Here is a 14373-nt window from a genome sequence, read left to right as displayed (position 1 = left end):
ATTCTTCCTTCTTGAGCCCATTCCTAGCTTTTTGGACGTGCGCTCCATTCTTTGCGGCTTCCTTGCGTAATTTCTTCCGGTTTTTCACCACTCTTCAGCTCTTTTCCGCTCCGCAAGTTATCCAGACTTTATTTATTACCTAAAAATGCAAAATTAAGTAAGAAAAATATTTATTCTTGAAAACAATGAAAATACAGAATATGGGATAAAATGTAGAATTACTGCACAAAAGATGAGTTAAATGCCAACAAAAAGGGATAAATATATACATTATTTGGCACTCATCAAATACCCCCAAACCTGAATTTTACTTGTCCTCAAGTAAAACAAAACTAAGGAAATCCTAACTATACCACTGTCGCTGGTCTCTCGAATGCATTTAGCGTATGCACTAAGCCTTTTAAACCACTAAGTGTCCCTAGTGGACGAGTTGAAGTCTCGTGAAGGTTTGCTTAGAACGTACCTACAAAGTTCTAGGTCAAAATATAAGCTCAGATTCCATCAAATGTGACATGTGCAAGTCAGTTAAGCTCACAGCAAAATGGAGATGTCAATCTAGCTATCAAGGCACAATCCTAGCACTGGTAACAAATAAAGACATGTGATAAGAGTGTAAAGTGTATCTACACATGTGTAAAGAAAGATCGGATGTTATGACTACTAATCACCAAGAGATAGTTTCTCAGGCTAAGAACCAAGGTCGAAATCTAGCTAGCTGTCCGGACTTTACGAGAATTGTGAATGAGTTGGAGGTATTTCACAATTACTCGCGTTGTACATCAATGGCATACACCCTCCTTGCTTATTACAATGAAACAACAAAATGACTATTTACATGACTCTTATTTACATTGACTATTCTCTTTTTATTTTTGGAACAAGAGATGATGGAATTGATAAATACTTGATTTTTTTTTTTTTTTTTTTTTTTTTTTTTTTTTTTTTTTTTTTTTTTTTTTTTTTTTTTTTTTTTTTTTTTTTTTTTTTTTTTTTTTTTTTTTTTTTTTTTTTTTTTTTTTTTTTTTTTTTTTTTTTTGAACAAGGAAACACTTTTGATACATATACAAAAGGAAACAAAAGATTACATGACACTTTGCAAGAGGTAGCCCTTTTTGATGCACCCAGTTAAATTCGATGGTTGTCTTTCTTAATGTAACCTCCACCTTCTATCCCAACCAACCAAAGAACAAGCTAGTCAAGTTTCGTTCAGTATTCTAAAGTGATTGGCAATCGTGACTTCCTATCAAACACCTTGAAGATCGAGGCTATACATGTATTGGTAGATCGTGCGCGTGCAAATTTCTTATCACTATGTGAATTGTGCTAGAATCAGGGTGCCTAAATATCTAGACTAAGACTCCTAATAATTACATATTTGCACAAGAGTCAACATTTCAAGGTAAATGAGCTCCATTTTTATGTTTTGTTTTTTTCAATTTTTAAATTTTTTATTTTGATTTTTCAATTTTTTTCAAAGAGATGGAGTTTTGTTTTCAATTATGGCATATTATCGTGGTATCTACTCTATACCCCCAAACCTAAACTAAACATTGTCCTCAATGTTTAAAAATATGGAAAGAATTAAAATGCAACATATGGAAAGGGACATGCTGAGTAGAGTAAAAGGAGAGAGAATACCCGATTTCGGCGAAAGCAGAATTAAAACTCCGTTATCCAAGGCAAAACTCCAACATATTCGGAGTCACAATGGATGAGCACAAAATATATACAAAAGGAAATTTAACTAACACATTATCTACAAGAAAATTTGGTTTTTAATGGGATTGGACTTTTTGGGAAAAATTTGGTTTTGTCGGGAGACATTTGGAAACTTTTGGTTTTTTTTTTTTTTTTTTAAAAAAAAAGAAAATAAAATTTGGTTTTTGAATGGGAGCAAGCCCACTGTTGGTTTTGTGTTTGCTTTGGCTCAGCTGGTTTGAAAACGTTTGGTGAAACTGAGTCCAAAATCTCGGCCTAGAATTTGGGTACTCGGCCCACTAACGAGTTAACCTAGCGTGATCGGTTACAAGCTCAGCTGGGTTTAAAAACCCAGAATACAAAATACAAGTCCAAATTAAACAAGCTCACAAAAATTAAATACAAGCCCAGAAATTAAACAAACAAGCCCACAAAAATTAATTACAAACCCAACAGAAAATAAAAAGCCCAAAAATTGGCTTTAATATTACAAGCCCACAATTAAGAATTGGAAGCCCACAATTCGGGTTCTATTAAATGGGTTACCTTTTAAGCACAGCCCAGCTGCTCTGATATTGTTGCAAAAACCCAGTTGGGCTTTGGTTCTTTTCCTTGGTGGCGTCCCAGCAGAGGAAAAACGGGTTCAGACAGCAGGTCCAACAGCAAATGAAGTGAAGCAGATGCAGATGCAAATGCTATGCAGTGAAATGCAAAAATAGCTAATAAAACTACAAGAAAAACACAGCACCAATCCCCGGCAGCGGCGCCAAAAACTTGGTGGGCTTTGGGATATGTATAAAATAAGAGCAAATGACAGCCTACAGTGATACCTGCAAGTGCACAGGGTCAGTTGTAGCTTGTGTGCAAGAACAGGGTCATTCCACAGGGACTTGGGGTGTTATGAAGTTTCACTATGCTGATAATTGATGCAAAACTAAATGCAAGGTCACAAGGTTGCAGTGACAGTGAAACAGAGATGGTAAAACAGCAAGGAACCAAGGCTATGAGCCAAGGGCAGGGAAGGCAGTGCACTGATTTCAGTGCACAGCAAGCTTCAAAATACAAGAAATAAACAGCAAGATAGCTAAGAAATTTAGCTGAGCAGGGAGCAAAACAGAATTGAATTTATAAGTGACTGTAAAAGGGATTTGTGGTTAAGCTAAGGGCTTAGAATCCACCTTGTGTCCTAATCAAGCAATGCAATTCTAGGTTGAAATTAGGATCTTAAGCATACATTAGAATGGGAGGAGAATCAGCTTGCTCACTGATATGCCCCTAGTATTGACTGTCTTTTGACAGCACAGCCAATCACAGGCATATCAGAGCACTGACTTCTTCCCATTACTCAAGCAAGACAAGCATTAAGACGACTATCCTAGCAATTCATCATTTAACAGTGCACTAGGGTTCATCTGAGCCTTAGCCAGTGCAACTTAGCTCATGCTAATCTTGTGAACAACAATAAACATCATACAAGGTAATTCAAACAACACACACATGGTGAGCAATTACAAAAACATGATAAACATAATTAACATTTGAAATGGAAATTAACTGAATTAAGAACTATAATAGAAATTCACAGAACATGGATAATTGAGGGCACTGGCTAGTCCAGGCCTCTGAGGTGGTGCTCTGGCTAATCCAGCATGCCCACAACAGCACAAAACACCTTCTATTTATACCCAAATTAATCAATTAGGGTTCCTACACAAAAATCCCCAAATCAGGGCAGTTAGGGTTTCGAAATCTTACAAAAAGCAAAATTGACATACCTAACTCTCTGAAATCACTCAATCTTCTTCGACCCATGCCTTTATTCCTTCTCCTGCGTCTACCCATGCTCTAATTACAACTCTATTTCAACCTATTCTACCAATTTCACATCTAGGGTTCATGAGATTGGTGAGGCGTGAAATTGGTGGAATAGAAGTCTATAGAGTTGGTGAAAGTGGTAGTGATGATGGGTTTTAGGGTTGGTGTTTGTGGCAGTTGAGAAAGGTGGAGGTGTGGTGGTTCTGCAGAGGTGAGGGAGAAGATGAGATCGATGGTTTTGGGAAGAAGGGAGTGTTTGGTTTGCTGCTCGACTTGGGATGTAGGTGTTTGGTACTATGGTGTGTGTCGGGGACAGAAAATGTTGATGCACAGCGAGGATGAGACGTGGGATGTGGGGATGGTGGATCGATCTAACGACGAGATGAAGTGGATCCTGCAGCGGCCGTTGGATTATACAATACAACAAAATTAACGACACCAGATGGAGTTAGGTGTTGTAGTGTTAAGCGGAAGTATCGAGGTTTGATGCGCAGGCAAAGAAGCGACCGTAGGATGCATATGCGATCCAATATGACCGTCGGGAATGAAGGCGGGTATGGATATAGAAAATGGGTTTGGGTAAGGGTTTTGGGCCTTGGGTATGCCAAGCCCATATCTTCTTTAAGAACAATTCTTCCTTCTTGAGCCCATTCCTAGCTTTTTGGACGTGCGCTCCATTCTTTGCGGCTTCCTTGCGTAATTTCTTCCGGTTTTTCACCACTCTTCAGCTCTTTTCCGCTCCGCAAGTTATCCAGACTTTATTTATTACCTAAAAATGCAAAATTAAGTAAGAAAAATATTTATTCTTGAAAACAATGAAAATACAGAATATGGGATAAAATGTAGAATTACTGCACAAAAGATGAGTTAAATGCCAACAAAAAGGGATAAATATATACATTATTTGGCACTCATCAATGGACACTCTATTGCTCGCTGGAAAGCGTGTCATGTATGCCTATATGTTATAACTGACACATAAACATATACGTTTGGCACTTTGGCATACCCATAGTGGGTGCATATATGTGGCAAAATCTGATGTTAGCCATGTACGTAGGAATATGCCTTAACATGACCAGTTTTTGTGTAGAAGGAAAAACCCCAAATTTTTTATTTTTTTTGAAGTTACTAACTATTAAACATGTGTCATTTTAATTTTTGAGCAGCAGTTCAATTCAATCTTATTATAGGGACGACATGGTTTATTAGAGGGGCGGCATTCTAATAGGACAAAAAGGGTCATTATATGATCATTCAAGGTGTCCCTTATCAAAAAATTGGAAATGACAAATTAACCCTCATTATTGATAACCTACTTTAGTGATGATAATCAAATTTAGTGTTAATGATTAATTTCACTTATATTAACTCAAAATCAAAACAAAAGCAGATTTTTAGAATTAAAAAGAAAAAAGTTTAGAGGAGAAGAAAAAGAAAAACTTTTGTGATATTTGTGAAACCCTTGATTTTGATTCACTCAACCAAAATGAGTGATTCCAGTGACCCGGTATACTTCTAAATTAGTTCCCATTAGCTTTTTCTCGCTCAAAATTATCTAAAGTACGTAACAAAATCAAAACTTTTAAATTTTCAGAATAACTTACGGTTGCAATTTTGCTCGTGACCAACCGTAACTCTTAGTTACGGTTCGTAAGTTATCGAATACCAACCTAACTGGTTAAATTTAGGGAAGATCCAATTGTAAAACCAGTTACGGTTGGTAATTAAATTTGGACAACAACCGTAACTAAATTACGGTTGGTAACTAGTGAATCGAGACCAACCGTAACTACCCTACGGTTGGTGTGTCAACTTAACTTTTGAACATTAAATCATTATTTGATAAATTCTTAAGACACAGGATTATTTACGGTTGGTATAGTTGTTTGAGTAACAAACCGTAACTCAATTAAGGTTGATAAATATGATGCAAATACAAACCGTAACTGAACATATTTCTCAAAACTAAGAACTTATGATTGGTATTTGAGTTAAAACCAACCGTAACATCAACCCAATCTACAATTACGGTTCGTATTTGAGTTATTACCAACCGTAACTCACATGCAACCAAAAATTTCAATTTCAATTTTCATACAAAACCCTAATTTTTGATACAAAATTAACTTAAATCCAACACGATAAACTAAACCCTAACTAGATTTTTCCAAACATTTTTCGAATCGTCGATTAATCGAAGACGATGAAATTTTCAGTTTTAATGGAGGTTACAATTGATGGAGGAGAAGAGAAGATGAAGAAGATGATGAAAAAAAACTGATTTGATTTTTTATGATTCATTAGGTTTAAAAAAAATTGATTTGATTTTGGTTGATTTAAGATGAAAAGGGTAATCTAGTCAATTTAATCCCCTTTAGGACATCCCCTCTAATAAATCATGCCGCCCCTATAATAAATCACAGTGCCGCCCCTTTAGGACATTACTATCACAGTGCCGCCCCTCTAATAAATCATGCCGCCCCTATAATAAGCTTGGTTCAATTACATCTTTGTATTATTGCGCATCCTGGCAAGGTTGGTTACTTGTTTGTTCCACAAAAATCAACCATATAGGTCTGACTCATTTGATGAGCCTTACAAATTCTCTGAATCAAACGAGTTAGATAAATTATATATCTGACTGGATGGCACTGAATTAGACATTCTACTAATATCTGACTCCAAGTCGCGTCAATTTCAGATCTCGATTCAGCAAACAAAAGCGAAAAACTCATCCTACCTAACGATATGCAGGGGATATGATTTCTATGGGATTGAGAACCAAAATCTGTAAAGCCAGTAAAGATACATATATCTAAATAACCTTTAGTTCGGTAAGATCACAATCTTCATGAATTTTTTGTTTATCTTTTGTTGTTTCACATTATCGTTATCAGATAAAAAAAAATAATTGGCTTGGTGATTGGTTTTGTATTCAGATCTAGGTACAGAAGGCAAGAATTTATCGAAAAGGAATCGTCTTACTACAAACTCTAGTAGTAGTAAGGTAATCTAATTTTTATTTTATTTTTAATTTGTCTAAGTAAAACCCTAGCTGTTAAATTCAGAAAAGTAGGTCAATGTTGTGTTTTTGGATGTATGAATCTAACCAAAGAAACATCAGGAATAAGAATTCAGCTTCTTATGTGTTTGATTGTGTAGATACTCCGTTCTTGCATTGGTGTGTCTGAAAAATATGTAAAAAAATTTCTTTTGTTTGTTTTATTTTGCTGTGATTGGTAAAGTCTGGTTAATTGTTTCATATGGTTAAAAGGTTATGTAGCATAGAAAATGAATCTATGTTTTTTCTAGGTATGGATAATGATCAGTTGTCGATAAATGGAAATAGTAAGGATGAGGAAGACAGAGAAGAGAAGAATGACGAGGAAGAGAATGATGATGAAGAGTCAAAGAAGAATAATGAGGCAGGAAAGATTACATTTAGGAATGCACCAGAATTCAGGAGAGATTTTATCAATTATTGCTTAGAAGAGGTGAACTATTCAAGGTCTATTGGATCTACGTTGAAGATACCTTCATGGGAGAAGATTGGAGTGAAACTTTCAGAAAAGTATGGGTATCCCATGAAGAACAAAAAGTTAAGGAATCACTGGGACTACCTTAAGAAACAATACATGTCGTGGAACCAGCTTTTATCCTTGCTGGGACACGGTAATGGTGATGTAGAAACAACTAATTTCAACTGCCCAAAGGAGCAATGGGATGAGATAAGCAAGGCAAGATCTGGCTCTCAGTTCATATCATAATTGTGTGAGTCTAATGATATTGTATGCTTACTAATTAACTCTATGTTTTGTTTTTGTTAAATTAGAAGGTGAAGAATGCCAATCATTTCAAAGAAAAAGGATTGGAAGATGCTGATCTTTTGAAGTGCCTATTTGGGGATATCAGCTTCCCATTAATACAACCTTTAAGAACATCAAATGTAGAAATGCAACCATTAGCTGTTACATCTGCACCACTAGATACTCTTGCTTCAGAAGACTCGGAACAACCAGCAAGGATCACTGACACGGATTGGGAACCATCTTGTCAAGATGTATCGGAGGATACAATGGACACCTCTAATTCACAAGAACTAATAAAAAAAACAAAACGGAGGAGGATCGAGGCTTCATCAAATGATACAGTTAAGGGGGAAGGTAATTACCCTGTTGAAACAATTGGTAAACAATCTGAACAAAAAGAAGTTACCTTGATGGAAAGACAACAAAGGGCATTGGAAACGCAAGAAATTATCTTTAAGAAGCTGCAAAAGATCTTGGAGAAGCAACAAAGTGTGAAGGAAAAGAAAGAAAGTCTTCCAGTGGATTTTCTTAAGTCACTTGAAAATTTAAAGGACGCGGGGCATATTACTAATGAGGATGCATTGGAAGTTGAATTTAAAGTGTCCGAGCTTAGTGGCTGGCAGAAGTTGTTTGTTAATCTGCCTACTACCGAACGACGAGTTTCTTATGTTAACAAACTATTAGGAAAACAGTGAAGATTTGTGAACTAGATGTTGCTGGATTGCGTGTTAGGAATATTTTGATTGATCAGTACAGTGGTCAATTAGATAAGTTTTGATCTACTTGGTGTAAATCATATCTCTATCTATGAAATCTATTTTCTCTTTAGCTTCACTTGATTGTGCACTGCTGAAGGCATAAGTAAACCTTTTCTGGAGATGTCAAAGCTGAAACAAATATTCTCAGAACCTTTTTATTTGTGTGTATATTTTTATTTTTTTGTTTCTCCAGATTTAAAGAGTCTTTTAGATCCGAAAGATTCTTAGTTAAGGTATCAGATTACTTTTTAGTTCTTCAAAATTTCAGCAGCAGTTGAGATTTCTGTCCGCAAAGAGTAAGGTTAATGAGCTGTGGGGGATCTTATCAATAAATGGTGATAGAATCAGGTGAACACTATTTAAGCGAAAATCTAGGTAATGTAATGTAATTAGCCCGATGTTCGAAGTTAATTAGTTTTGTTTCTTTGGGGTGATACAGCTGATCCTTTCACAATGGGATTATAATGAAAGATGGTTGTTTCTTCCCTTCGCCAGAAAGATACTTTCATAAATATAACTTTATTTGTGATTAATATTTATTCATTCATATTGGTATTTCTTGATTTCTTACGTTCCTGTTATCTTGTTGCCTGGCAGTTTGTTTCTGCTATAAAGTTTCCTGCATATTATTTTGTTTCTTTTTCTGGTTGAGCGAAAGAGCATCAAATTTGTAAGGCAGATTCATGAGAATCACAATAAATGGTTCGGCTCTTTGCTCATGATCAAGTTTTGTAGGGATTCTGAGCAGAACTCCTAATCCTGGGTTGCTTCTTTTATATTGAGGTTGTGTGGCAACCTAATGTTATATGTATTTGAACTTCTATCTTACTGTTGTGTTTGTAAATGTGGTTGTCTCTGTGTTTGTGTCCTCTCAAATTCTCTAAACTGAGTTATTAATACCTTTTGGTTCCAGATATTATTGGTCAGGCAGTTGCATCTCATCATGGAGAAGGGAGATGGATGTTGCTTTCCCATAGTGACGATGCCTAATCTAATTGTCATCCTCATCGCCATTTTCGTCATCTTTACTATTCGCATTTTGTTCGTCATACATCAAAGCAGGAAACCTCATTATAACTTGCCTCTAAAAGCTGTCAACACCCTAATCGTTCTAGGTTCAGGTAAATTCATGAATCTACCATCATCTTTTTCGTTTTGTGTTTGCTGGAAATTGCTTTCTTCTGTTTGCCTTATCTCTTATCGTTATCTTGAATATGATCACTTTGGGGTGTGATAATAATGTAGGTGGTCACACAGCCGAGATGATTAATCTCATCCGTGTGCTTCAAAGGGACAGGTTTACACCGCGAGTTTATGAAGCAGCGTCAACTGATAATATGAGTCTTCAGAAAGCTCAAGTACTGGAAGCCTCTATAGTTGATCAGGTTAGTGATTTTTGTTCTTTTTTCTGTTTTCCTTATATTTTATTAGTTGAATCATAATACTTGAGTTTCTATTTTGGCCAAAACTCTTTTGTATAGATTTTTTTTTTCTTTTTCTTGAAGCGGTTTGGAATTACAGGCAGGTCCTGACAAGCTAAAAGAAACAGCTCAGTTCATGTAAATTTACCGAAGCCGAGAAGTAGGTCAATCATATTTAACATCAATAGGGACAACACTAATTGCTTTAGTTCATGCGTTGTTGTTGATGATAAAAATCAGGCCTCAAGTGGTATGATCTCAACTTCACAACCATTAAACGTTTTTTATTATTTCAACAAAAAATGGAAGTTATGTTACAGTTTTCAGATATATGCAATTTAGCGAGGCTATTCTTTCAGATCCTATGCAACGGCCCCGGGACTTGTTTTCCTCTCTGCATAATTGCGTTGCTATTTAATTCATAGAGCTATATATTCTGATTTGTAAAGATGAATATCATTTGAGTGAGACCAGGAAAATGAAAAAGTATTTTTATGGTTTTTCTATCATAATTTTTCGAGCTTTGTTTTTGTTTTTTGCTTTTATCGTGAGCAATTGCAATTTCACTTTAAAGGTAATAAGAGAGCTCCCCGCTTGACCTAGTTTGGCTTTTGGGTGTAGGTACTTGGGATTAGATGGTCATCCATATTTTATGTTGAGAGTATCGCTATGGTGAAGAGGCTATCTTTAAGCGGCCTTCTTCTCTACAAGCTGCATATCGCTGATCTCGTTTTTGTCCAATGGCCTCACCTACAAAAGAAATATCCCCGAACTCTCTACGTTGGTTGTCTCATGTAGTGGTGGTTGAATGTCTATTGCCCATTAACATGTATTTGTGTCTTACCACACTCCTTTCTTAGCAAGTATTATTTCCTAGACTTTACTACATTTTTCCTTTCTGTTTCTTTGAGTAAACCATGAAATCAGCAGCCCTTGCGTAAGATTTGAAAAAAAGAAGAAAATTGATTTGAAAAAAGAAGAAAATTTGCTGGTTATAGGCATCGTGGTTGTGAACTCTGCAGTTTTTGACAGTTTCGGAAGAACTCGCCAAATATTGCTTGTTAAGCACAGTTGTCCACAGATAATACCGTAGAACAAGCTTTAATTGAACGTCTATACGTTAATATATGCTTTTGATTTGGTATTTTCTGCAGCTGAGTTGTACATCTAGTTAGCTACAAAACCCTATTTATCTGGAACACCTAGAAATCTGACTGCCTTTATGGCTATGGCTCTGGAACTGAACGTAAATGGTTTCTTGATGTTAGCTACAAAACCCTATTTTATCCGGAATACCTAGAAATCTGACTGCCTTAATGGCTGTGGCTATTAAGGTAAATGGTTTCTCATCAAGAGACACTATAAAGGTCAATTTCTTTCCTTTTTTCTTTTGTCTTGGTCTTTTGTGTTCTTTTCCATAAGAAAAAAAGTGAAACGTCCATTGTGAATTGAGGTTTTCATTAGATGATTGTTAAGGGGAAAGCCACTTTTACTAGAGGAAAAGCTAACTTTGGGGTGGATTTAAAAAGTTTCTCCCATGAATAATAATCACTTGTAGGAATTCTGTCATACCTGCCGTTAAGTATATACTAAAACGCCGGCAGTTAGGAATCTACAACAAAGTTTCGTAGTAATGTTGTAAATCTGGCACCATAGATACAGTGTCATTCTTGACAGTGAACACCGAATTATGTGTACATATATATCTTCGCAATGTTAATGTGACCTCATCAAAGTAAACCAAAAGGGGAATGGCAACAAACTTTTTCTTTACAGATGTCGAATGCCTTGCAAGTTTGCAAATTTGTTAAATTTAGTAGAAACTGATTCAGCTGCACCATAGATTGAAAATCACAGTGGAAAAAACAACAAATTATAATAAACACCAACAAGGCTATAGCTTATGATATGGAGGCAGCAAGAAAGAAGGATACATACTAACCATAAGTAGCAGATATCAGAGAATGAACCATTAGATCATAGTTCATATAATTATTTAAAAGACACCATACCTGTATAGAATACAAATTTCTTGTACTTGCGATGCAAATAAAATCAAGCTAACTGCCAGCTCCATGCCCTTTCTCTCTGCGCTAGTTTAAATTATCAGTAGGATTGTCTTCATCGTTAAGCGCGTAAATACAACACACAAGTGTAGCTTTAAGTTTAAAATAGGCTTCTATATATGTACATGTAAAATCAAAAGTAATTGTTGATAAGGGGAAAGCTAGATTTTTTAAATCTATTCCGAAGTCGGCTTTCCCTCTAGTGAATGTGGCTTCCCCCTAACAATACTGCATCAAAGTAAACCTGGGATTTGTCGATGGACCAATTAGGTGATCCCGCCATATAAAACTCCAAGGCACTGCGCAAGTTACTCGATTATTACTGGATCCACTAGCATTTTTCGATTCATAACTGGGAATGTTATACAAAAACCTTACGACTATCCTTAAAAACACTACAGTCTTTCCACCTGTAAACTTAGAAGAGATTCGCTCCTGTAGTATCTCCCAAAAAAAAAGTCACCTTGTACACCTTCAAGCACAAGGCCACCGGTATTATGCCGAGCTTCAGCATGGTGCCTGGCGCTGGCTCTTGTGCTTGAAGCTCTTGCTGCATCATCACGAGTGGTTATACCAATGTCAGCATTAAGCATCTGTGAACACAAAAATAACGATGGTATCCAAGTGTTCACAAGCAATGTTCGTATTCACTCATGTACGTATAAAGGAGAGTAATCATAAGTAAAACTACATTAATACGGTGACTCATCGACTCAGAGCCTTCGAGCTCGTCCTTGTCTAGTCAGGGGGGAGTAATTAAGCTATTCTGATGAGCACGATGCATGATATCACAAAGCATAATAACAGAAGCAGAAAGTAAAGTGCTGAAACATAAATGAGACAATGATTTACGTGGTTCGGCACTAAGGCCTACGTCCACGGGATTGGGGGTTTCACTATATATTTGGAGTTACAAAGATAGTCAAATGACTTTGTGTGAATCACGAAGATAGAGGGGAAATAGAGCTCATACTTACTCTTCATATTTCTCTCTCCTATTCTCTTACTCTAAGTTGGTCGACCCCTCCTCTCTCAGTGGAGAGGGGTATTTATAGGGGTGATACATGGGGTCCACTATTAAAGACAGTTGCATCCTTATCTTCTTGATCTTTGCGCTGATCCCGCTGGTATCTTCGTTTTCGACCGAAGGCTCCAACGGTCATGTATGGTTACGAAGGGTCACCTCTTTTTCTTCCACAGATCTGCTGACACGTACCCTATGCCTATGGTGTTTAATGCGGGTGGTTGGGGTAGTCCGTACACGTCAGACAGATGCCTGATGCCCCTGTCCCATCTTCGTCAGTGGAGTTGATCTTCGCCGTTGATCTTGGATCCGCCTCGAGATGGGGTAAAGCAGATCTTTGGGTGCTCTTCCGTACTTCGCGGTGGTTCGTTCCTTCAGTGTTCCCTGATCCTGAGCCATTGGATTATCGTGATGCCGGACAAATATGGGCGATAGATGTCCCCTGGGTGTTGGGATGTGGCATCATATCTTGATGTCTCGATGTCGCGTGTCTTCCACGTGTTCTTCCTTCAACACCTGGCAGGTGATGAATCATGTGTATACAATTTGCCCCTTTTCTCTAAGCTTGAAGTTGGTCAAATTTTGGAGAAAAACCACCTTCGCATTCATCTCTCCTCATTAACTTCTCCTTATCCTTGGAGCACATTTCCCACTATTGGCATTAACTTCCCCTTGATTCGTGGGACGGTTTTATCTTGTTATAAATATGAGAGAAGTTGCAAACTCAATAAGTTTTATTCTTCCTCATTCCTTGTCAGTTCATAACTCTTCATTCTCCCTGACTCTTCATTCTCTCTTCTAGCTCTTTGTTCTTTAGCTCTTAACTGTTGTTGTTCCTGATTATCCCTGTTACGACTTCGACCAATTCTGACAAAATTTTCTGAGTTAAGCCGTTGTTACTGTTCTCCCCTAGTCTCGATCCCGTCCACCTCTGATTGTCCAAGGCGCCTTTTATCCAGGTATGGTGTTCATCATCTTGTTCTAGATTTTAGTTGATATTCATCTTTCTGCTGTTGTATCTAGGTTTTTGCGATGAAGAACGAAATATACGAAAGTATATATACTTGCCCCTGTTCTTTATCGCAAAACCTAAGACTTCTCTGCTGGTCGTTGAAGCTTATTTTTGACAGTTATGACTGAATTATGGTTTCTTTTTTATGTTAGTCTATTTGTTTCTGTGCCTTTATCGATATCCCTGATGAACTGTGAATGTTTGCAAAATCTCGATTTTTGATTATTTGCTTTATTTGATCTTCGTAGTACTTTCTCGACCCTCGTAGGTATGTCTGATCGTCATCGGGTCCCATATCAAACTCCGTCGTCGAGCCCCTACAAATCTCCTCCATGTAGAAGTCCTGATATATCTCCGCCGAAGGGTGGCCCATCTAAGTCTTTCCAACCAGATCCACGAGCACAGAAAGTTTCGTCATCTTCGGGTCCGAGGGTTTCTATTACGAAGAAGGGGGATCCACCGAAGGGGTCTCGATATGCGGTTAACCGCCCTGTGGTTAATCCCTCTTCCCAACGTGTTGAGCCAAGAAATGTGCAACACCCTTCTCCCCATCGTACAATAACGCTGAATATGCAACCTCTTCGATCCATGCCCCCTCAAACCACGATGCCTCCTTCGGGGTCTAAAGCTTCGCAATTCCACTGCTGTGATGAAAGAATCTTCTGCTAAAGCTGTTGCGCCCATGGCGGACCCTCCGAGGAATCCACCAGTCAAAAGAAAAGGTTCAGATTTAAGTCCTCCTAAGACGAAGAAGACATCGTCGAGTA

The 14373-nt window shown here is 37.3% G+C and overlaps 1 protein-coding gene and 1 pseudogene across 1 annotated transcript; both read left to right on the top strand.

Moving 5' to 3' along the window:
• Nucleotides 1-6212: 6212 nt before the first annotated feature.
• On the top strand, nucleotides 6213-8159 carry LOC113297339 (L10-interacting MYB domain-containing protein-like). Its single transcript, XM_026545772.1, has 4 exons — nucleotides 6213-6350; nucleotides 6456-6523; nucleotides 6829-7253; nucleotides 7349-8159. Exons 3-4 carry the CDS (start codon nucleotides 6831-6833, stop codon nucleotides 8018-8020), a joined length of 1095 nt encoding a protein of 364 aa, XP_026401557.1. The 5' UTR covers nucleotides 6213-6350; nucleotides 6456-6523; nucleotides 6829-6830; the 3' UTR covers nucleotides 8021-8159.
• A 620-nt stretch (nucleotides 8160-8779) lies between these two features.
• On the top strand, nucleotides 8780-9929 carry LOC113294641 (annotated as a pseudogene).
• Nucleotides 9930-14373: the final 4444 nt, after the last annotated feature.

This window comes from Papaver somniferum, chromosome 7, assembly GCF_003573695.1.
Source record: "Papaver somniferum cultivar HN1 chromosome 7, ASM357369v1, whole genome shotgun sequence".
NCBI classification, from domain to species: Eukaryota; Viridiplantae; Streptophyta; class Magnoliopsida; order Ranunculales; family Papaveraceae; genus Papaver; species Papaver somniferum.
The sequence above is the reverse complement of the archived record's forward strand: the minus strand, read 5'-3'. Positions and strand labels throughout refer to the sequence as shown.